General features: G+C 41.0%; 1 protein-coding gene across 4 annotated transcripts; it reads left to right on the forward strand.

The window, feature by feature from the left end:
* Positions 1–5570: 5570 nt before the first annotated feature.
* On the forward strand, positions 5571–21579 carry LOC116043161 (solute carrier family 35 member F5). Of its 4 annotated transcripts, none has more exons than XM_031289655.2 (16): positions 5571–5723; positions 6399–6501; positions 7449–7590; positions 8555–8704; positions 9086–9148; positions 9356–9437; positions 10592–10785; positions 12367–12448; positions 12733–12820; positions 13908–13972; positions 14110–14214; positions 15487–15646; positions 15833–15923; positions 17041–17195; positions 19312–19410; positions 21200–21579. In XM_031289655.2, exons 3-15 carry the CDS (start codon positions 7456–7458, stop codon positions 19391–19393), a joined length of 1452 nt encoding a protein of 483 aa, XP_031145515.1. In that variant the 5' UTR covers positions 5571–5723; positions 6399–6501; positions 7449–7455; the 3' UTR covers positions 19394–19410; positions 21200–21579. The 4 variants fall into 4 exon arrangements, with proteins under 4 accessions (XP_031145515.1, XP_031145517.1, XP_031145519.1 ...); XM_031289657.2 differs by having other exon boundaries at positions 10595–10785; XM_031289659.2 differs by lacking the exon at positions 9086–9148.
* The last annotated feature ends 3052 nt before the right edge of the window (positions 21580–24631 follow it).

Genomic DNA, 24631 nt, shown 5'->3' on the forward strand with positions numbered 1-24631 from the left:
CAGTAATACAGCAGAAACCTTATTTATTGATACATATCAATATTAATCCAGCTTAATGTTACTACAATGGTATGTGCTGACAAGTAGCTAACGTTAATGCTAGCTAATGCTTGGTGGATAACATTATAGGGTTACAACATCGTTCAATATGCTCATAAAGTTATTAGTAGTATGATTGTTTTGACCATGGATAAAAGCAGCACTGCGCTAACCCACGAATAAATTCACTAGTAACGTTAACGTTAGCTGTATAGATAGACGATTAATCTAATGCTAATTTAGCCAGCTAGCACACCCCGCTCTGCCTGCCTCACTCCCCCGGCACAAAGAGACTTCATTCGGGATGATAGCTGACAACACAGCCGGGACATGTGGCAATAGCTAGTTACCGTTAGCCCCAGCCGGTGCCGGGTGCTAACGGCAGTTTAATGAAGCGTCGGGAAACAGAGAATAGCAGACCCAGTCATCCTAGTCACAACATCGGCCATCCATAATGTTAGCTAGCTACCGGTGTTTGTATCGTAAATCTCCTCCCTGCCGAATTTCTCCCTCCTTCGCGTTTAGCTGTCTTTACAGTTAGCTAGCTACGTCTCCGGTGTTTGTACCGAAAATCTCCCTGCCGAATTTATCCCGTCTGTCTTTACAGTTAGCTAGCTAAATTAACCCGACAGCAGGTGGGTTAAGCACCAAAATGAATAGTTAAGATAACAGAAAAGTGAAGGGGGAGATCTGGCAGCTGGGACATGTTCTCATGCTGCTGACAACAGCAATCGAACATGCTCGCTATCGTGGAGAGTCCCCCTGCATTCCCCACCCACACCCTCTCTCAGCCTCGTTGAGTAGCTAGCTAGCTAGCGTTACAACAAACCCTGTCCGCCTGGTAAAATCCAAAAGATGACATTGGCATGTGAAATATACTGTGATACTGTGGTAAAACCTGCTAACGTTAGCCACTAATGTTAGCTTGCTGGCTCACTAGCTAACTGGTCAGCTAGCTACCAATACAGATTGATTCAAGAAAAACGTAATTATGTTGGGGAAACTGCAGCTATTTTATTAGCATGACATGAATAAACGTAACGTAAATAAACTTGAATGGGTAAACTCGTCCGTGAACAGATGCATTTTAATCAACAATAGCTTTACCAATAAAAACTCCCATAATTCCACGCAACTTCCCAACGTCATCAAACGTCTGTGTTTACCATCCATTGTTTTGGTTGAGAGACCCCTAGCGGCAGAAAGTTACATATTGTACGTTTAAATGCTATTGAGGAGGAGAGGGGGGGGGGCAAGGTGGAAGGTGGAGGTGTGGCCTTGACCAACTGCCATGCTTCGCTTGTTTGCAAGCCATGATGTCTCTCTCTCTCTCATGGGTGGGCCAAATTCTCTGGGCGGGCAAAGCAGAGAAAGGGGAGGTAACCTTTCCCCTTATGACGTCATAAATGGGAGATTCCAGATTGGCCCATCTGACCTTTCATTTTCTCAAAGGCAGAGCAGGATACCCAGGGCTCGGTTTACACCTATCGCCATTTCTAGCCACTGGGGGACCATAGGCAGGCTGGGGGAACTCATATTAATATTAAAAAAACCTCATAAAGTAACATTTTCATGCCATGGGACCTTTAAGATAGGCTACCCACTAACCATTATTTATTCAGAGAATGATGTAAAACAAAACTTTCCCAATTGTAAAAACTATTCCATTACAAGGGCTACTTTTATCTTTTGTTGAAAGATAAAGCTTCAGTAGCCTACCTGAAACTTGAGGATAGGTACAACCGTTTTAACGGGTTGGAAAGAAAATAAGTCCACTGGTGAGTCGGGTCGGACGCCTTTCAGAAAAACACTTAATATTAGCAAAGTAGAAATATCATTGTATTGAACAAATTTTTTTTCTGGTTATCTAGCTTACTTTTACTGACTTGAATTGAAAAAAAAAGGAATTGAGAACATTCGCCAAATATTCTATAGTGTTAGTATTTTATTAACAATAAAGCATTGAAGAAACAACTCACACATGCCAACTAATTCTTCTGTACAGGTGTGATGAACGATAACATCAACTTAGAAACAAAGGACAGAAATCACACACTCTGCTGTTGCTACAGCATTACCTTTTATTTAGAGAAACTCCCTCCGGACCTTCATCAAGAGTCTCTTGACTCTCATTGAGTATTAACAACAAAATAAAAAGAATTTCATTTGAGATTTCAAATAGTCTAGAAAATATAATTTAAACCACCTACAGCCTGTAGTGAGATTTTGCAAAAATCCACCGCTCCCTGTTCAGATGCACCAATCAGGGACAAGGGGGGTGTCTAACTGTTCAGATGCTGTCAGTACCCGATCCGTACCGCCTGTAAGATCCGTTCTGCGCATGCGCATGATTACGTAGTAGAAAACGAACAGTGTCCCTGTGCGATTTGTACCACGCATTCGTTGAAACACTTTATGACCAAACATCACAACTTTTGTATTAAATCTTTATTATACAATAGTCATACAAACAATCAAGACTTGTTGTCACTGATCCAAAACCGTGTAGCGACGTCGTTGTTGTGTTGTTTATGTTAATGTTTTAACTTTTAATACTTCGTCTTGACTAATAACCATAGACTGTACATTATTAATGCGATGAAGTATAAACGTACATAGCTAAGTGTCCTTTCGAAGACGGGATGACAGCTCTTCCAGCCACCACTGCTGTATACCACTATAGTAGCTACATGCTAACGGCAGTAAACATGTCATCTTAGCTGGCAATGTTGTTAAATTCTGCCCAATTCCGGGTCACATTCCTGCTGAAACATGTCCGATTGTGTAGTGTTTGGTTCAGAAGCCTTTATCTGCGATTTTTTTTTTGACGTTAGAAAGTGCTGCTTCGTTCCACCGCAGGAGGATGAGGTCCATCAGGACCAAAATCTCATGCCACATACAGTTTTTTCCCCTCCGCCACTAGCCTTATTAACAAGGCCCGGAATCCATCCTGACTCTCTCCACACCCCACTGTAAATACTCTGTACCTACTGTACCTACTCTGTACCTACTCTGCTGTAGCGTTCCTTTTTACTACTGTTTAACTTATTTTACTATTTATTTAATTTAATTTTATCGTTATTAATACATACTGTGTGTATATGTATACTTATATTGTTTATATTCTTTTTATCCTTCTTATATTTGTATGTGTGACATGCTCCAACAACACCATGACAAATTCCTCGTATGTGCAACGTACTTGGCAATAAAGCCCTTTATGATTCTGATTCTGATTCTACAATCTAATGTTAGCATACTCATAGCTAACTATTGTAGCTGCGTGCTAACGCAACATAGCGGAGCATATATAGCTGGCTATATATGTACGTATGTAGCAGGACTTTGTACCGTAAAAAAACACCAATAAAGGCTTCTAAACCAAATACTAAACAAATACAAATAAAGTAAAGTGATCGGAATTTGGGGTGAAATGTCCAGCATTGAGCTACATAATAGTTTGCTAGGAGTTAGCTGGTCTCTCACGGAGATCTCATTTGTAGCCCTGTTTTTACCTGATACTTTCATAAAAGTACAAACACATAAGGTATATACACATGCTTAAACTTTATTTCAAGCATGATTAACCTGAAGCAGGACGGAGTCATGACTTAAAACACCAAAGCAAGGCTTCTAGCTCAGGCTAGCTAGCGTTAGCAAATTACCTTCAAAGTTGCAAAGAAATGATGAAACGTAAAATTTGAAGCCTTTATTTAATTTGCTACATGGTGTTGTACTGGATGGCCGGACGACGCTCCGTATATCATTAACAGATACTTTAGGAAACTCCAGCAAACACCTTGTAAACTTGATCTCTGCCATCATAACGGTCTACTGTCACTGTCTAATGTTTTCTTCTGGTAACCATAGAGCTGTGCGCAAGCGTAGAACTGATCAGGCAGTGTCGTAAAACACGTCGAGTTTCTGCGCATGCGCTGAATTATGCACATGCACAGAACGGATCTTACAGGCGGTACGGATCGGGTACTGACAGATGCACCAATCAGGGCCAGGGGGGGGGTGTCTAAGTGCGTGTCAATCACTGCTCATGCATACACATTCATTGTCCCTTGTGGGGGGAGGGGCTTAGGAGAACGTTTTGGGCTTTAGCAGAAAGGGGGGAGGGACTGAGAAGTTGTTGATGTTCAAATTTTTTGGCTAAAGGCGCTGACACACCAAGCCGATAATCGGCCATTGGACAGTCTGGCGAGGTCAGTGACTCAAGTCTGTTTGGTGTGTTGCGTGCCGCAGTCCGTCCAAGGGGCCGTTGGCCTTCATTTTGGCTGATTTGACATGTATAATCGGCGGGGCAGGCACTGCTGGCAGTCTGACTCAAATGACTCATCTGATTGGTAGAGTGCTAACCCGGAAACGGGGAGCAGGATGAGCGTGACTAGAGTCTCTCAAAATCTGACGAAAATCTTTTAAACTGACCTTTGTTGATCTGAAATGAAGACAGATTTAGCAACTGTATGGCCTATTTCTCACTTAAAATGTTTTCAGAAACACGTTTCGGTGAACTATTTTAGTACAATATGAGATCGTATTCTGAACAAGCAGCCATGACAGTCTGTCTTTGAATTTCCGGAGAAACCAGACCCACGTGATGCGTTCATCCAATCAGCTGCCGGTTTTCATTTTTGGGCGACAATACAGATTAGAGCCGCCTGCTGTTATGGAGATGTATTACGATTCGTCTCTTTGGTGTGTTCTGAAGCACTTTTTTGACCAACTCGGGGAGACTGATCAGCCCAACTGCCTTTTCTGCCGAGGGTCGGCCGTCGGCTCTGTGTGTCTGGGCCTAAGTCCTGGATCTTCGCAATCCTACCTACAGCACCTTTAATGTCAATTATCAAAATACTGAATACAGTAGGCCTACATGGCTCAACATTAGGTCCCTGCTGCCAGAGGATGGACCCCTTCTACGTTACACCAAATAATTTAGGATCCTGAGAAAGGTCTCTGATCACTTTCTTTATATTGCAATTTCATCTTGACAGTGATCTTTATCTTTTTCTGCATCATATAGGATAATAATACTGTGTCTCTCCCCAACAGAGCAGTGTAGCTCACTGGGTCAACGCAGTTAAAATGTATTTTAATTCAGCAAACTGATCATTTATTTCTGCTGCACTAACATCTACTGCAAGGATGAAATTAAAAGATGAGAGTAAACTTTCCTATGATTTCATTCTTTGCATGCATGTTGAAATTATGTCTTAAGATCGTAATGCACTGGAAAGAAGATGAAACTGAATAAAGGTGTGTCTTTCAGTATTAGCAACTGTCAGACAATAAATACAGTATTACACTTTTACATCTTTCTTAGCTATATTACGCTATATAACCACACACTGTTATGTATTTAGCTGTGGTGTGAATGTATATTCAGTTGAAATGGTCTAAATGTATAAATTCGTGTTTTTTCAATCATGGTTTCAATAGACAGAATGAATAAATATGACTTTTTAAGATTCGCCACTATAAGACTTCATATCCCAGAAGTCTCTGCCGCACATAAGTGATGTCACCTGATAATGAAGAGGGGAGGGTGTGCTAATGTTTACAACCATTGGGCTGTCGATCATTTTATCGTAAAAACTGTGATTCTGTCGATATTTCAGCAGCATATGAAAAGACAAGTACATAATGGCGCAAACTAAATGACCTCTTCTCGCTTTCAGGTAACAAGACTACTTAAATTAAGCATTTAATCACTTAATCAAACAATCTTCTTAGCGCTTAGCTCGTCAACGTTATCTGATATTGATAAACAAGTAAACTTAGCATAGCACAGCGACGTTATTTGCAAACGTTAAATACACAGATTTGATGGACTTGAACCAACTCCTGTCAATAAACTAGCGTTAACCTTACATTGCAACACAACCTATAGCATTGCTTCTTGACGTCCAGTCTGTAACAATTTAATAGTTAACGTTACTAATATAGCTAGCTAGCTTGTAAGATGTTTCCCTAGCTAGTTGAAGAAGCGACGGCTCATCTGACCACGAGCACTTTGATGGAATGCACACATAGCTAAGCTAACATTACCCATTTACAAACGGAAATTAGCCAGTTAACTAAGCTAACTCTTAAAATGTGTGGCTACATTCAGTAACATTACAGCTCTGATTTACAGTACGTTGTTTATTATGCACCACCACAGCTGTCATTTAGCTTACTTCTATAGCGTAACTATTATTTAACACAGGGAAGTAGAGATGTAAACATGTATTTCTTTATGAAGTCTTTGGTTGCCTTTAGAGTCCCATATTGTCACTTACTAGAGCGGTAGCATTTCCACTGATGTTTGCTGTGACAACATTACTGACTGCCTTTGCCTTCTTTTGTGGCAGGTTTTTGTAAACTGTGAGTCCCCTGGTTCTCTCGACTCACTGCGTTACACACAATCTGAATCTGGAAAGAACATTTCAGTGTGTACATTTTGTTGGTAAACAGGTGTGTATTGCAATGTAAAATGTAGTTATTTCAAAGTTACTCTCAGATCTGCCAGGATAATATAGTCATACTTTTCCTTTTGCCCCTAATGTACTGTGTCTTACCTCACTTCAAGTGTGGCCTTCAGGATTTTTTCACGTCAATACAATGTTGGTTCTTGAGCAACAGTCTGACAGATGTGCTGGTTTACTTTCACTGATAAGAGAGATCTTGCAGATGTTATTTCATTAGGGCTGCAACTAACGATTGTTTTCTTTATTGATTAATGTGAGGGTTCTTTTTTTTTTTTTAAATGGAAGGAGTAATAGCTTCTTTAGACTATACCATTTTAGAAAATAGAGAAAATAGCCCATGGTGACACCTTCAAATTGCCCTTTCTGTCCCCAAAGATCTTTAAATGACAATGAAATAAAACAAAGAAAAGCAGTAAATCCTCACATTTTGAGAAGCTGGCACAGATGTTTGTTATCTGTGCTTGATAAATGACTTAATGGCTTCTTTAGACTATAAAATGTTAGAAAATAGAGAAAATAGCCCATGGTGTCACCTTCAAATTGCCCTTTCTGTCACACTAACGGTGAAATACAATGAAATAAAACAAAGAAAAGCATTAAATCCTCACATTTGAGAAGCTGGCATGAATGTTTATCTGTGCTTCATAAATGACTGAAACGATTATCAAAATAGTTTCGGATTCAAATTTCATTTGAAACTGTTTACATGCTGCCATAGTTGAATTTCGTCAAACGTTACATATAACACATTTTGAGTAGGGTACGAGACACAGAGCTTGCTAATATTGTTGTACCTTCTTGTTAGAATCTACAATTCTGTTGGCATTGTCTCCTTTATAGAAAACCCATTGACTCATTAATGATTGGTAAATGCCAGTTTCTGAATATCTCGTAACTTAACAAGTACTTGTGCGTCCCTGCATGTGTTCTCAGTGTCCTGATGGAGTGGGTGTTCATCATGAACCGGATGAGCTCTCAGGGTAGCTCTGCAGCCCAGCGGAGGCGGATGGCCCTGGGGGTGGTGATACTCCTGCTGGTGGATGTCATCTGGGTAGCCTCCTCCGAGCTCACCTCCGTAAGGACTTTGTCACAGTCAGTCAGTTTCCACACCTGCTGCCGCGAGGGGGGGTTGCAGTACGAGAAGACACAGCTGTAATAAAATGAGAGAGGGGGGCCCAGATGTACTCAGTAACTAGAGTGCATTGAGAAGTACTGGAATCAGCAGACAATGGTGTGAACTTGATATATTTGTGTGTGCGTTAGTGTGTATGGGCAATTGCCCCAATGTACGAGATAACTTCTTCTCTCTCCCAACGATGATGAAGTATTCAAATCGTTAACTAGTGAATATCAATACTGCAACCCTATATATTATAATGTATTACAGCTCCAATATTAGTAGTAAAGTGCTACGTCGTTTTGTCCGCTGATCCCCTTTTAGAGTGTTAAATTATTGATGTGTTAGCGTGTAAGTATTGAACAGTGTAGGTCCTGTAATGACTTTATGTACTGCTGGATAGGTGAAAGTACAGACCATTTCACAGTGTCAAACATAGAACAGAATCTATAACATGAGACAGGTGTGTTGTAGGGGGACGAGTAGGTCCAAAGTTGCAAAAAACTCCCGCACATTGTCTAACTTGCAAAAATAAATTCAATAGCTGCCAATGTTTCGGTACTAGGCCATCATCAGTCAAAAATTAGGCTGATGATGATCTAGTACTGAAATGTTGCCAGCACAAACTTCTTACATGGATGCCTGTTGATTTTCTTGTGGCAGACGCGCTATTGCAAATGATAGTTGGGTTAGCAGCATAGAAGGTCGGACATAGCTAGAATTGTAAGACAATAGGAAACTAGCCAACACATAGTCTCTCATAGTCAAACATGTCTAAATGATTAACTAAACAAAGAATGAAGAAGAATGCAAAAGAAACAGGAGTGCCTGAGAGGGAAAACTGTCTGCCTTGCAACACGTGTTAGTTAACCAATAAAAGCTGTTATTCCTAACAGCTTCCTTCTGTTGATTCTTCCTGCAGTACATTTTCAAGCGACAGGAGTACAACAAACCCTTCTTCAGCACATTCACCAAGACCTCCATGTTTGTACTCTATCTGCTGGGTTTCTTGCTGTGGCGGCCCTGGAGGCAGCAGTGCACTGGCACTCTGAAACGGCGGCACTCTGCCTTTGTAAGTAGCAGAAGCACACTCTCACCACATGTGGGGAGTATGTTTAAATGTTTGAAATGTCTTTTTTTTTTCTGCCGACTGTACATTTCACAACCTCAATCATACAGAATCACAAACCCTGCCTTCTATCAGGTTTATTTACTGAATGTGTTGTAGCTACATCTGCAGCAGAAGCAGAAAGTTGTGGAAAACCTCATAGAAATCATGGATTATGACTTTTTTTTTTAAAGTGTTCTTCCTCTAAAGGGGGGAATGATAAACAAAGTGTGAGAACTACTGCTTTAAGACAAGCTGACATTGTAAATAACTTTTGGGGAAATTCAGAAATCTTTTTTTCATTTTGGCCTGTAAGTTGATGGTTTGAATTGCGTGTGTCTGCAGTTTGCTGATGCTGAGGCCTACTTTGCACCCTGCACCACTGACAGCACTGTGAACAACTGTTTGGTACGTAGTTCAATCGCAGAGAACATTATGACTCTTAACAGCAGCTAGTCTGCAGTGGAAGGACCCAATCGTGTAAACACTGTTAAAGCTTACACCGTGACAGTCTTACAGAAATACAGTACAAAATGACATCTTGAGGCTAGAATACCAACATTGTGCAACTCTTTGCTTTAACAACTATAAATGTCTTGACTTTCTCTTGTGCAGAGTGAACCACTGTATGTTCCAGTGAAGTTCCAGGACGTACCCGCTGAGCAATCAAATTGTTTGATGGGAGACTGTGAATCTTGTGAGTACATAGTTGATCTTGTCTGTGTTTGCTAAGACCACATAAGTAAGCGTACATGCTTAAGTTTTGTCTGATATGTGATTGATAAACTCATTAATTAGGTCTCCTAAATGAAAAATGCAACTCAACAACAGAGGGCAGTGGTGAGCTATGGAAATAGACAAGAGGAACCTGTCGGACCTTTTCCGGCAACTCTCACACTCAACTCTTCTTTCTCTTTTTTCATTAACATACCATCATAATAAAAACAAAAGGATTCCGCTCCCCCTCTTCTCCTGTCCTGTTGTGTTCTTAAACCCCCCCAACAAAGCACAAGTAGACTTTATATTTCACAATTACTGTTTTCCGTCAGATCTTTTATAGATTTTGACGTTTACGACCGCACTTGAAGGCAGCTTATTTCACAGGGGGAGAGAGAGAGAAAGAAAAGAGACGAGCGAGACATAGCGAGTGCTTTGTTGTTGCAGGAAACATATAGCTATTACACACACTCCCGGGCAGTTCAGTGCTTGAGTTTCATTTTTTTTACCCTCATAGTGTATTAAAACGTTCTCGTGGCAGCAATAGAGGCAGTGATGTTTCCTGTACGGGGCTCTCACACTGCCTCAAACCATCGCTCAAAGCACACCGACAAGTCTGATCTCTGGTTACATGATTGGCCACCGCAGCGTGACATCTGGTTGCGTTTCTCCAAAAGTTGAGTCGGTCTCAACTTTTCGCCGCAGGCCCGCCGAGTTCTTTTGCGTGTCCCCCCCTGCGGCATCCCCCGCCGCAGCCTAAACGCACTACCCCCATTCAAAATGAATGGAAAGAGCTGCGTTTTTGTCGGACGTCCGACGCAGGCAGTGTGAACGCAGCCTAACTGACCTCAATTTCTTGAGCTGGCTGAAAGGCAATGTACTTCTGGAGCCCAAAGCCTCACAGTAAAGGTTCAAAGTAGGGTTTCTCTGGTGTCTGTTGTGTTTGTATTTCAAGCGTTTACATGTTTGGCACCCTTGTTTTTAAAATGGCATGACTTTTGTTCAGCTTAGTCATACATTAGTATTACATTAGGTTCATATTTTGTGAAATGAAATAAAATGGTCTTGCTGCAAATACAAATGGAGCTTCCCTGTCTCTCCCAATTGACTCCTCACTCCATGTGTACTTCCCAGCAGCTTCCAAAAAGCAGCGGGTGCGTTTTAGTAATATCATGGAGGTGCGTCAGCTGCCCTCTACTCAAGCCCTGGAGGCCAAACTGTCCCGCATGTCCTACCCAGCTGCCAAGGACCACGAGGCCATGCTGCGCACAGTGGGCAAGCTAACCATCACTGATGTGGCCCAAATCAGCTTCTTCTTCTGCTTTGTGGTGAGAAAAAGTCAGCTGGAATGCCAGCTTTTGATTGTACATTGCGGTATCAGATTATAGACATGATGCATAGTAACGATTTTAATTAATAACACACACTTGATCATTCTTTGTGTGCTATTTGCTAGCCATGTGTTTTGCTGGCACGAAAAAAGAAGGGCTTTTGGCACATATTTATTATGTAAATGAGCAGAAAGTGATGGATTATGAGCCCCAAAACGGCAAGTCGTTAATCATGTAGCCTTTCAAGTGATGAACTGCTTTTTAATTCTTGACTCATCCTGTCTGAGCACAATCAAGAACTTGTAGGAAATCTTAAAGCAGAGTATTTGACATGGGGCTTGATGTGATCACTTCCACACCTTAAAGAGTTTGGGAATTATACTCCAACTTGTTACAATGCACAAGTAATTACTCATTGTATTTAGCTTTTTTCCTGCTATGATTTTTGATATTATTGGCAACTATCAATCATATCAAAAGAGGAACATCTTTTCTATAGTGCTGGGTACCTAATTCAATACTTTAAGGCACAGACCGAATTGCCTCTGAAGTATTGAAAAATGCCTCGTCATTCAATACCCAATTTCAATCCCTAAGGAGTAAATCTCATCAGCGTCAGTGAGCCAATAAGCATGCAGCGTGCTTCTACCAAGATCTAATAAAGTTTGTGACACACAGGAAAAAGAAATCTCTGTTACACAGCTCACGTAGTAGGAGAGGAAAAATAAACAAAAATGATTTGTGCCGTATTGTGTAATGTTGTAACTTCTTTTTGTTTTATAAAATTGGTATAGAAAAAAGTATCCTTTAGGAACCGGTATCGAAGTTACAGTATTGGTATCGGTACCAGGATTGAATATTTTTGAACGATACCCAGCCCTAGTTTCCTGTGCCACTGTGTCAGAGATGTGTTACATTCTAAATTTTGAGGCTAGGTGTTGTTATTGAATTGTAAGATGTTCCTGTTTATTTCCTCTACCTTCTAATGCAGTAGGTATGTAGTGTTTGTGACTAATCTGACACAATTCTGGCACCTTATCTCTTTTTTTTAACTATTTTGGGCTTTTCCGCCTTTAATTTGACAGGACAGCTAGGTGAGAAAGGGGAGAGAGAGGGTGAAGACATGCAGGATATCAAAACAGGTCGGATTCAAACCCTGGACCTCTGCATCGAGGCATAAACCTCTCAGTTTATGTGCGCCTGCTCTACCCACTGAGCTAACCCGGCCACACTATTTTGTGCTTTTAATGCCATTATAAGATAGAGATAGTGGAGAGAAGCCAGGAAACGGGAGAGAGAGAAAGAGATGCAATACAGGTCCCAGGCCCTAAGACAAAGGGGCTTTGACTTGGCCCTCTTTTAACCTGTTAAAGTTGAAGTTAAGACTGAGAATCACTTAGTGGGATGCTTGTTTACTCACACAACAGAACTACTAGGGCCTCAGAGATTGAACGAATTAAAACTTGAGACAGTCGGTAAAACCAGGCTTCATAAGGTAAGTTGGATGGTATTTACCGCAGGGCTGTTGTACTGTAAGGTGTAGAAAATGTCACATCACTGCTTCTGTTTCTCTTCCAGTGGTTCCTGGCCAACCTGTCCTATCAGGAAGCCCTGTCCGACACGCAGGTCGCCATTGTCAACATCCTGTCATCCACCTCAGGTGACTCTTTCTCTCACGCAATACGTAAAATGTCAAGTAGAAACGATTGCACCTCCACTGGTTTAAAGGAAAATGGGCAACTGTTTGTTGGTTAGGTATTGTCAGCCATCATATATGTATTTAACCTAAAGAGAAGTATACCCACTGCTTTGACTGGTCTGTCTGATGCCACTGTCTGGTTCACTTCTGTTCTTTCTAAGCCCCTTGAGACACATTTGGGAGTTGTGATATTGGGCTATGTAAATAAAATTGTCTGGCCTTGACTTTCCCTTCTCCCTCTTCAGGCCTGTTCACGCTCATCTTGGCAGCCATATTTCCCAGCAACAGCAGCGACCGTTTCACCTTGTCCAAACTGTTAGCCGTGGCTCTGAGGTAAGGGCTGAATGAGAGGTTCAGGGCATGTTGGAAGGTTCCTGTGCTGAGCACATATTTGCATGAGTGGATTAATTGTTTTCTGTTTTTGTTTTTTTGTGTCCCTTTAATGTGTCTCCATGCTTTACATTTCTATTTCTGTTTTCTAAAATGCCATCCACCCACTTTGGTGGAAGTAATAGTGGAAATTCATGAAGTTGAAGTTCTTGGGGACATGTGCTTTGATTTACCGGAGGAGCTGTAAATGTCTTTTTTTCATCCTTTCCCCATTCGACACTGGTTCAGACCAATATATTTCCACAATTACTGGCCGGATTTTAAGAAAAAAAAACCCTGGCCAATTGTGGCATGCCTGATACATGTTTAATTTTTTTGCCCTAAGGCACCTATTTCAATTTTGTTTTGTGTGTTGTCCTTGTCTGAAATGTTTATAAATGAAATGTTAATTATAGCCAAATAGTTGGGCCTATTTGATTGAATCAGAGTTAAAATGAACTGATTACATGTTGGTCACAAGTCAGTGTAAGTCGAGTCATTGCTTCTGTCTAAGGCTATAATAACAGCACAATTGTCCCAATGTTGTTGTTTTCATCCACCACTCTCTTATTACTCTATTGCCAGACAAAAAGGATGATATTGGATAATTTAGCAAAACCCCAAGTTATGTTTGATGACAATGCTTTTGGCATCCACTGCCCACGTTTTTTAAGTTCTATGGTTAAGGTTAGGGAAAGATTGTAGTTACGGTTAATAAAGCAACGTCAATTGCCTGTCTGTGATGTCACGCAAACTCTGGTCTCCTATATCAAAGTCACATGCCTCACATGCCCATCCACCAAAACACAATACCTCCTGCATTGTCCCTTTAACGTTGGCATCGGACATAAATCATGATGTGCAGAATTGTCCAATTAGATGTTATTCCAGGGTATACTGGGCTGGTACAGTATGAACACTGTAGGGGGTCTTTAGACATTCTGTCATAATGATTTAGATCTCATTGTAAAGTGTAAGTCTTGAAATCGCCCTGTTTACCTGTCCTTGTCAGTTTGGCTCAGTCAGTTCATGTAGTATCTCTCTCGTTTAGCATGGGAGGTGTTACCCTGGTGAGTTTCTCCAGCATGGACAGCCCGGATGACAAAGGCGTCATAGGTAACCATGGAGACAGCGAGAATCTGTCAACCTATTACTGTTGTGTAATGAAATTGGACATTCCTTTTTTGCCTGATAGTGTTGCACTAATGTAGTTAGAAAGCTTCTTTCCAAATGTGATTGACTTTTTCATGAAGGTTCTTTGTGGTCCCTGGCGGGGGCGGTGCTGTACGCTGTCTACATCGTAATGATCAAGAGACGAGTGGACCGGGAGGATAAGCTTGACATCCCCATGTTCTTTGGTAAGCACATGAGTTTATTTGTTTTTAAGGACAAGGCCAGTCTTCAAAAAAAAAATGTGTACTGGTTTTTGCAGTTATTTAATTAACCCTCATGTTGTCCTCGGGTCCAATTTGACCCGTTTTCTAAATTTCTAAATCAGAAATATGTTTGTTTTTTAAATAAAGTGACCCAAAAATTTGATGGATTCAATACAATGCTCTTCGCACGTACAATTCATGATCACTACTTTTATTGATTTTGGGATGTTTTATTCAAGTTTGAGCATTTCAAAAAAATCTAAATGGTTTCAAAACTGTATTCGGTCTAAACTTTGACTCTTTGAAGTCTCTGATTATCCATCAACATACGTTCCTCTAATATTAGTCTAAATATTTCCTAATTTCTGCTTTTTTAACTCCAAAATTAGGTAGAATTTCCTACAAATGAGGATTATTGTCCATGAATTCCAAACATAAGTGTAAACTTAGTGGTAATAACTTGGTGTTAGTGGTGTTAGGTGGTTGGGTAACAAAAGCATCAAAAACGTAAAAAAAAAAAATGGAAAAAAAGCATCAAAAGTGTCGAAGAAAGGGCTATAAATGTCAGAAAAAGCGTGAAAAAGGTGTTCATTTTTCATTTTGACCCGGGAGGACAACAAGTGCACGGTTGACGGGAAGACAACACAAGGGTTAACAATATTCTAAGCCGTGTCTGCACCCTCTCTATGTACTAGAACAATGCCGCCCAATTTGGGGCCTGCAGGTCAAGTTCAGCCAGGGCCCACCATGGCATTTGACCTGCTCATGCTTATTCTCCTCTTATTTTAAAAGTGCTATAAAGTCCTAGCGCAATGACTACGAAACGTACATTCTGTGCAGCTAAAAATGACTTAATCTTAACCATTATGGGAATGTAAAGCCCAGTGCTGGTTAACTTCCACTCTCCATTACAAAGGTGGACTATACAGCGGTTTTCGACTTAATTTTTCAGTCAGGAGGTGTCTTTACTTTAAAATATGTTTATGCGCCCAAAAAGAAGCATATGGATTATCTCTGGAAATTAATACAAATACTGTAAAATATAATACATTTCAATGTAATGTAATTTCACATAACATCAACATTTATTTTTGGCCCGTGGCCTTCCATCCAGAAACATCTTTGGCCCTTCATATGAAAGAAATTGGGCACCCCTGTACTAGACCATAATAGAGAGCCCTGCACAGTGGAACACTTCCTAGTCCATGAAGTTGTCTTTAGAGCTGTCTAAGCTGGAGCTGCTGTGTCTCTCAGGGTTTGTGGGTCTGTTTAACCTGCTGCTGCTGTGGCCTGGCTTCCTCCTGCTCCACTACACGGGCTTCGAGGCCTTCGAGCTTCCCAGCCAGCTGGTGTGGACCTACATCCTCATTAACGGCCTCATTGGAACCGTTCTCTCAGAGTTCCTCTGGCTGTGGTGAGCACCTTTTCTCATTATTCATTCAGGTCCCAAATCTGGCACCAAACCATCACAATTTACCTTTTGTAAAAGGACATCTAGATCCTCTCAGTTTAGTTAGTTGAACTAATCAGTTTGAAGAATATACAGTATTTCAGAAGTTGTTTAATGATGTGACTTGGTGATGCTGCTTTCTCACCACAGGGGCTGTTTCCTCACATCGTCTCTAATCGGGACTCTGGCGTTGAGCCTCACCATCCCACTCTCTATTATGGCAGATATTTGCATGCAGAAGGTAACTTTCCCACTACAGGTACTCAGCAATCAGTGTCAGAGTTTGAGGTAAGATTCAAGATAATGTTTGTTTGAAGACACCAGTTTGAAGAGCTTGGGGTCAGAGCAGATTGCAAAATGAAAAGTTTGCTTAAAGGGATAGTTTGGATATTTTGAAGTGGAGGTTGCAGGAGTACTGGCATGGAAGCTAAGCAATGTACTGCTGGTGGCAGCAGCAAAAAAGGGCCACCTAAAAAAAACAACAAATCAATCAGTTTAAGTGCACGCCATACTTTGTTTTTTTTCCGCTGCTTTACCTTGCCGTCAGACAGCCCTTTCTGACGAGGAACTGAAGCCGGTATATCCATCTTTGCTCCCTTCAAAGCCAGCCGACTCCTTTGACAAAAACAGTAATTGTACCTCTCAGAACACCGGAGTTGCTGGTCTACCGCAGCCTCAATCTGTTAGTTTGTGTTGTGTGACTTTGCTGACTTTGTATTAACCTTTTAAAACACCAAAGTCATACATTAACACAAACAAAGTCATCGATGGAGGCAGAGGTAGACCAGCAGTGCCTGTGTTCTGCGGGGTCAAATTACTGTTTTTGTCAAAGGAGTGTGGTGGCTTTGAAGAGAGCAGAGATAACGGCTTCAGTTCCCCGTCGTAAAGGGCCGTCTGACAGCAAGGTAAGGTGGTGAAGGTGACTTCATTTTAAGGTGTCTAAAATCTGTTATGCTGCTGCCCCGTCCACAGCAGTACAGTGCTTAGCTTCTGTGTCGGTACTCCTGCCTGCTTCTCCAAACTGGGGGTGTGCTGACCTCCATCTACTGTAGCTAACACACACTGACTATAGAGAAGTAGCTCATACAACCCCACTCTAAAATAGCTGAACTATCCTTTTTAATATGGGCAGCAATTTCAATTTGTTTACTTTGTACTATATTTGTCATATTACTTTACACATAATTATTTAATTTACTGAAGTTAATGTTTGTGAGTAAATATTTATTAAATTGGGGGGGTCACACGTGTTCTCAAATTTGAACATATGTTTATAAATGTACAGTATCTGAAAATCTGAAGTCCAGTTATGACAGTAGTTGTAATAGTTCCTTTCCTCCATCTGTTTGTATGGATAGGCACGTTTCTCATGGCTGTTTTTTGCCGGGGCGGTCCCTGTCTTCCTCTCCTTCTTCATCGCCACGGTCTTATGCCACTACAACAACTGGGACCCTGTCCTGGTGGGGCTGAGGAGACTGTACGTCTTCATTTGCAGGAAACATCGCATTCAGAGGTACTCAGTGTTTGATCCCACAGAGGCATTATAGGTGACACAACACCCCTGTGGGAGCCATACTGGTGGTCTTTAGCTCAGAAACCAGCTAAGCAACTGATTGCATTAACTCATTAAATTAAATTAGTGCCCTAGCCAGTCCCTCCAGGATTTCGCGATGTCGCGATCGCGACAATTCATGCAAATTCAACCAGTCACCGCGAATTTGGTGCGACTCGCAATTTTGACCAATCACCGCAACTTTTCCGCACATTTGACCAATAACCTGAAGTTTCCTGCGACTTCAACCAATCACAGCAGTCCCACGTGCACTCTGAGAGCCAATGACCAATTGGGAGTGAGAACGGGTTGATCATTTCCTTGTTTTTGATATGAAGACGAGACGTGTGTGTGACTCATTTACCAACAAAACGTACAGCGAAAGACCGTGCAGAACATTTCAGACCGTCCGATACATTTTAACATCAAAGTAGACTTTAACGATTTAAAAGTCGCTGAAGTTGCTGCCGTTATCATCCTGGCTGTCGGCTCTCTGCAGCGGGCGGGGCTACTGCTCCGTTCCCCCCGCGACTGACGCGCAAACACACACACAGACACACACACAAACAACACACACACAGTGGATGCAGGAGAAAAAGGAGATGAGACGACACGATGACCTAAATTGAGGACAGCTACTCTCGTTATTGTAAGTGCAACGATAAGTTAAAGTCAGTACTTTATCAAACTGTATGAATGTGTGTCCCAGCCCAGGCCAGGATAGGAAATTAACTAACAATGTAAAGATCAACAAGCCACTGACAGATATGTTCAAATTTGATTCATTCAATAAATTATTATTTTTTGTCTTAAATCCACCAGCCATTTTCTTCCTATATCAACATTTGCAGCATCCTGAGCCTTTTTGGTTACTAGGAAATCTCAGCCCAGAGTAATTTTATTCTCCCCAAAACAAGTTTCCTTTTTATTTTGAAAGAACTATACAAAAAAAAAAAAATCGCAACTTTTTTGCAACTTTCACTGTCTCCCGCAACTTCATTGCAACAAACATACAAAAGACATTGCAACTTTTATCGCAATTTATCGCAACGCTCCCTCGAAATCGGGCATTTTGGGCCGCAACAATCTCACAAAAAGGCAGTGAAATCCTGGAGGGACTGCCTAGCTAACATACATACAACCCAAAGTTATACGCCACATATACTTAACCGTTGAACATTTTCCAAGCACACAGTAAGTTTAGATTTCTGTCTTCAAGCTGCTATTGGTTTCAGTATATAAAAAACCACTTGCAGAGACTTGCCACTTGTGTGAGAGAACACTCCAACACCTTTTATTCTTTTTTGCAAGGTTACACAAACAGGGGCTATTTTGAAAACGTCTTTTTGTCAGTTGTAGGACAAAGGATTTTTTTATGTTGTTGCCAAAAATACATTGCATTTATGAGCTACATTTTCAGAAAATCCAACTGAGAAGATAAGGAGTGAGTAAAATACTACTATGGACACGAAAGTTAGAGCAATGCAGTTCAATCCCTGGCAGCAGTATTTAGTGCTCAGCTTGGCGCTCCATTGATCAGAACTGGCAACAATGCTGTCGGTTTGGTTTTGATATTAATAGGGCAAAGGTTTTTGAAAAACCAAGGTATCTCACACACACACACACACACACACACACACACACACACACACACACACACACACACACACACACACACACACACACACACACACACACACACACACACCTCAGACCAGGCTAAGAAGTTAAAGCTTTTAACATTTTAACTAGAAATTGAGTTGTTTCATTGTATTGTAGTGTGTGACCTATTAAAATAAAATTGACCTTAACCCTGACACACACTTAGAGTCTTTTCTTCTCTGACATTCTTACAAGGACAATAGACTCCATTTGTAGCTCGCAGCCTCGCTTAGTTAAGTCCGTAATCAGATGAACATGCTTGACTGACTACACTCTGTGCGGCAGTTATGTTCTCCATTGTTCTGTGAATGCTTGTTCCCATTTGGCGAGGGATGATTATAATAATGACGGTTGTCAAGTTGATGACCTTGATGATGATTGACACCCTCCCCCCTCCTCTCCCCCGCGCTCACAGATTGCCAGAAGACAGCGAGCAGTGTGAAAGCCTGATTCCTCTCCACCCCGTCTCCCTCCACGAAGGAAGCTTCTGTTCGTGATCCAGCAGTCAAACAAAGTAAATGATCCCTCCTGCCTTTGACCTGTGTGTGTGTGTGTGTGTCTCTCTGTGTGTGTATATATATATATATATATATATAATGTGAGTGAGGGACAAAATGCCCTGTACAAAGTGCTGCCAATCATAAACCCATAGAGCATTGTCACTGACTCTGCTGTTCCCCTCAGCTTTTTAGCTGTTTTTTTGTCCAGCGACTCTGCTCAACCCTGTTTCAGCAGGCAGTGGGTTTTAGTGGAGAAACTCTAAAAACCCTCTGCACACCACCTGACTAGCATCAAATTCCAGAGCTACATATTTTTTTTCAGGAGTTGGTGGAAAGGAGAGTGAATATTTAGACTTCCTTACCTTAGGTGGCCAGAAACATGACTCCAAATGAATGCTAATGTTGCTGCATGTCTGCTAAATTTAGTCAATAGGCAATTATTTGCTTATACATTCACCACAGCAACCTTATAAGATAATAATATGTCAATGTTTTTCTTCCCGCTTGTTCTGCTGCCCCCAAGTGTCCAAACATCTTTTAATGCAGCTTTAGTTACATTTTTGTAGATTTTGCAATAGTTGATGAAGCTTAGGATTTCTGCTATCTCATCCCTGCTTTCAATCAGTTGTTTCTCTTTGAACATCTGTCAAGTATATGTCTGACTGACGCCCTCAGTGTTTGGACATGGCGGTGAGTAAGAGGGACAGAAGACAAGCAGGACAGGAAGATGATCACGTAAATATTTGAGATAAGAGATTGGCCACCCACTTCACAATGTCTGCATCTCAGTGAAGTCGCCCGTCTGTTCACTACTCATAGGTTTAGTCAGGCTTCTACCAGCTGCCTCCCAAACCCGCAAAGTAATTGCCTGCAGGGCAGAGAGAGATTTTGAACTCAGCATGTGGTTTCTAATAGAGGCTTTAGTGGGGAAGGAGAACAGAGCAATTTAGGACAGACTTAAGCCTGTCTGCTGGGTAGGGAGTGTGTAATGGAAGAGCAAATGCAGGAGCAAGTGTATGCGTGTGCACGTCTGTGTGTTCACTTGCATAGAAGTAAGGCTGCAAGTGATGATTATTTCATTAAAGATGAACCTTTGATTATTATTTTCAGTTAAATGATGAAGTGTTTAATCTTTACAGAAAAGTAAAGATTGGTTTCCCCTCCCTGTAAAAATCAATTGCTGACATTAGGAGAGACTCACAAGAGGTACACTGTACTGTATATTTGTATGTTATGATTAATAAAGTTTCTAGCCTGACAAGCCAGACCCACATCAAGATGTTGGGTCTGGGAACTCACCATTGGCAGGGCTCAATCCGAGGGGCGGGATAAACGGTTGTCTTTCAAATTCCCGCTGCGTTCACAGCCAACCAGAGCAACGCTGGTTGATTCAACTTTTGCCGATTCCAAAGGCCGCTGTTCGCCAGCAGCAGCAGCCATCTTCTTTGTTTTCACGTAGCAGGGAATTCACGCGGAACCATCGCAACTCAGCCGTCCTTATGTTAAGCCCGCCCACCGACTCTATACACAATGTGATTGGCCTGACCAGAATTTGGTTTTTCCAGCTCGCAAGCCAACGGAGAGTTGCTAGACGACACTGGCTGCAAATTACATTTGCTGTCGCTAGGGTGCGTCTAGATTTCTAGGCTATAAAGTTTCTTCTTCTTCTTCTAAAAATGAACAAATCGCCTTCTGCTCAGAAGCACTTCTCTGTACATATTTCTGTTCCTTTGACATGTCTATTATAATGTGTACATGATTTCTTTTGTTTTCTCATAGTTTTCTTTTTATTTGTCTCCCAAGGTGGCGAATGTTGAATCTGGCTGATCTGAAGCTGGAAGCTATCAGAGACATTGAACTACCCCAGTGCCTCCTGTTAAATCTATTTATTTTCTACAGTGTTGAGACGATGCATCCATTTCTACAAGCTCGTTTTTTTTATTTTCACAGTCCAGTCCTCGCAGACTGAGATTCGGTTTTTACTTTGTTGATGTTTTCTGTGTTTAAAAAAAAAAAAAAAAGAAGAAACCTTCTGGTTCTTAAGGTGCTGGACATTAACTCCGTGATTACTTTGTTGTCGTGTGACCAAATCAAACGGTACATGTTGATCATAACACTAACCGAGGCAGAGTAACTGTGCGCGTTTCTTTACAAATCTGAAATCCGTGAGTTCAGAGTTCACATTACCGGACGTGGTTACGTTTGCCTGTATGCCTTCCGAAGCCTTGCTACTTGTGTGTTTGTGTGAAGCAGACAATGGGCATTTTTTCACAAATGACAATCTGTCAGACATGTACAGTAGGTAAAAAAAAGTTTTGGATTTGGCTGCCTTTTGACAGAGAGAGCCTGCATTTTCCATAAATCAACCATTTGACACACTTCATGTGATGGGTGAGTCAATCAGTGTGGCCGCATTGTTTTCAGGAGCAGTAATGTGTGTAGGATCCTAAACGCATCACAGTGCTGACCCAGCCTTGGCAGCTTGGGTAGTGACAGAACCATTGTGTGTTGTGAGGTATTTCCCATTTCATTTAGACCTCCAGGTGATACTAACACTTTCCTGTTTTTTTTTTTTTTTTTTCTTTTTATGTTTTAAGTCTTAATTTTCTTTCGTCAAGGAAACTTTTTGAAAGTCAGACATGAAGATAAATGAAATCACACTAGCTACCTTCTCTACCTCTGACAGTGCTGGATCATGAAGTTAAACTGTGATAGACATAATCGTTGTGTTTGAATATGACCTGATGGTAAGCCTTCCGCTATAAGCTACAAAACACCTTGCTGCAATAACGGTCCTCTGCTCCTATGAGCACTTTCCTTTTTTTTTTTTTTTTCCTTTTTTAAAATGGGTGTAGCATTAACAGAGTATTGATGTTTTTGTTTGCGAAATTCAGATGACCACTACAGATTCCTATCTGAGATTGTGTATCACTTTAATTGTATATGTATCATTGTAAATGATTACTGCCAGAGGAAGAGTTTGCAGAACAGCCTGAAGTTCCCTTTTACTTGAAATTATATCACATTGATTGGTCTGTTGTACAGTATATGATCCTTTTTTTTTCTTAAGCAAAAGATGATTTATTTACTGAGTTTGTGATTTCATGTGATGAGAAAAATTTAAAATATGGTGGCCGACCAGGGTAACAGCAAAAAAACACTTACATTAGGAGATAAGTGCTGCGAATACAGAAATGATGCAAAGTTAGAGAGAGAGAGACCGAGACAATCGAAATCCTAGTGGCAGATGACATTGCAGAGGGATACATTTATTAAGGGCTTGATTCTCCTTCTCGCCTTTGTAAAACGCAAAATAAAACCGTTAACCATGAAATGTATGAACAGTAGCACTTTGAAATGTGAGAGTGTATTTGTGCCACACTGGAGTATCAGTGACGTGGCGTGATCTTTCCACTGGGTGGGGTGTACGGTACGGCTCTTAACTCTTGTCAGTTTTTGTATTCATAAACATACATATTTTGAAAGTATTTGTCATGTCACAGAACACACAGAGTAAAAGTTTTGGATGTTATCATATGTCGGTGATGCGTGATGTGTTTTAGCTGTGCGCAGATCTGACCCCCCCCACCTGTCTGGTTACCCTCTGATTCCCTCTGTATGTAGACAATAACCTTATTTTTAGGGTTATGAAATATACCCATGTTCATGAATATGTAGGGTATTACTTCTAACAATTTCTGTAATCTTACGTCTGCTGTATTAGTGTATTGCGCATGTGCTTGGCGCCACTAATCTCACATCGTTGTCATTAAAGCTATTGTTTTTGGTGTGGGCGGCCCAAACATTAGACTACCTGGGTCCATAGCTAGATAGCAAATATACACGGAAAAGTACATACCAAACACAAAAAGAAGTCATAAATCCAATACAAACTGTGGCTGGATGCGAAAACAGGCATTATTTGACACCTACAGGGCGATATGAGGTCAACAAGAGATTATAGTCGTGTACATCAGCAGAGATATCACTGCAAAAAGTGGATCGACTTCAGTGTAGAGCATTACGTTTATGTATAGGGGATATTTAGTGAAGCCCTGTTAATAGAATCAGGAAAAGCAGGAGAGACATTTCTGGAGTCAAGAAGAGAGAAACACACTTGCATGCTGTGTTTTTTTTTACTTTGCATTGGTTGTTTTTGCAGATTTGCCCCTCTCGGCCACTGTAAAAGCTTTTCTTGTGTCTGTCATGTAATCCACGATGTAAACACTACAGTTGAAGGTGAAATGTCAATGTTATTCCACTTCCTTGTTAACGTCGGACGTTACTGGAGTATTTATGGCACCTAGCGTTGACTGGATGTATGAAGTGTAGGAAGTATAACTGTCCTGTGACGGTAAATTAACAGGCTTTAGCACTCTCGGTGACCGATATGAACGCGTCTCTTTCATGTTCATTGCGCCTGCCGTGTATTTGCCAATCAGTCCCTCCTTCTATCACAGTTACAAGAAGTCAAGCTTTTTTTTTAGGATGCTTAGTTTTCCATGTAGTCTGCTTAGACGTCAAAAGAAAATTATAATTTTTGTTCATATTTTATCAAAGGTGCTTGTGGAATCATGGATATTGTTTTTTTTTTTTTTCCTTTCTCAGGATCTGTGTCTTGTTTTTCATATCTGAGCAATTTCTTTGTCTCAAGTGTCATGTATGAAGATGTTCTAAGATCTTAAAAAGGGCTAGTAGCTTCCCTTTTATCAACCTCAGCTCTTCAATTATCCGTTTTTATCTGCAAGTGTGTTTTCATACTTACACTGCACTATTAAAACATATCTTTTTAAATCTCTGTGTTAAATGGCATATTTCTACAGCATCACATAGTAGTAAACGTTACTAAGATGTGTCCGAGCAGCAGCATTTCTTCTTTAATTTGCATGTATTTGCTCTGATCTCCTGACAAGGCAGTTGTGAACAAGTCTGTCGTGCAGACTCATGCTAGGTGCTAGCGCTGCTATCAAACTGTTGTAGCTGTGAAAGTATAGGCTGACTGGGGATTATTAGATCATTATGCGACTGTTTTACTGCTGGTATCGCTTTGGTTGTCAAACAGCCAGTGGCATTTCTTTTAGCTATACTAGCAGAGTGGGTGCTGGAATTTCAATGCGGGTCAGTCAGTCTAACACTTTGCCCCAGACCAAAATATCTTGATAAATATTGGTAAATGAAATTTTGCAATTCATGGTCCCCAGAGGATTAGTCCTACAGACTATGCTGAGCCCCAGA

This window comes from Sander lucioperca, chromosome 8 (genome assembly GCF_008315115.2).
Source record: "Sander lucioperca isolate FBNREF2018 chromosome 8, SLUC_FBN_1.2, whole genome shotgun sequence".
Taxonomy (NCBI): domain Eukaryota; kingdom Metazoa; phylum Chordata; class Actinopteri; order Perciformes; family Percidae; genus Sander; species Sander lucioperca.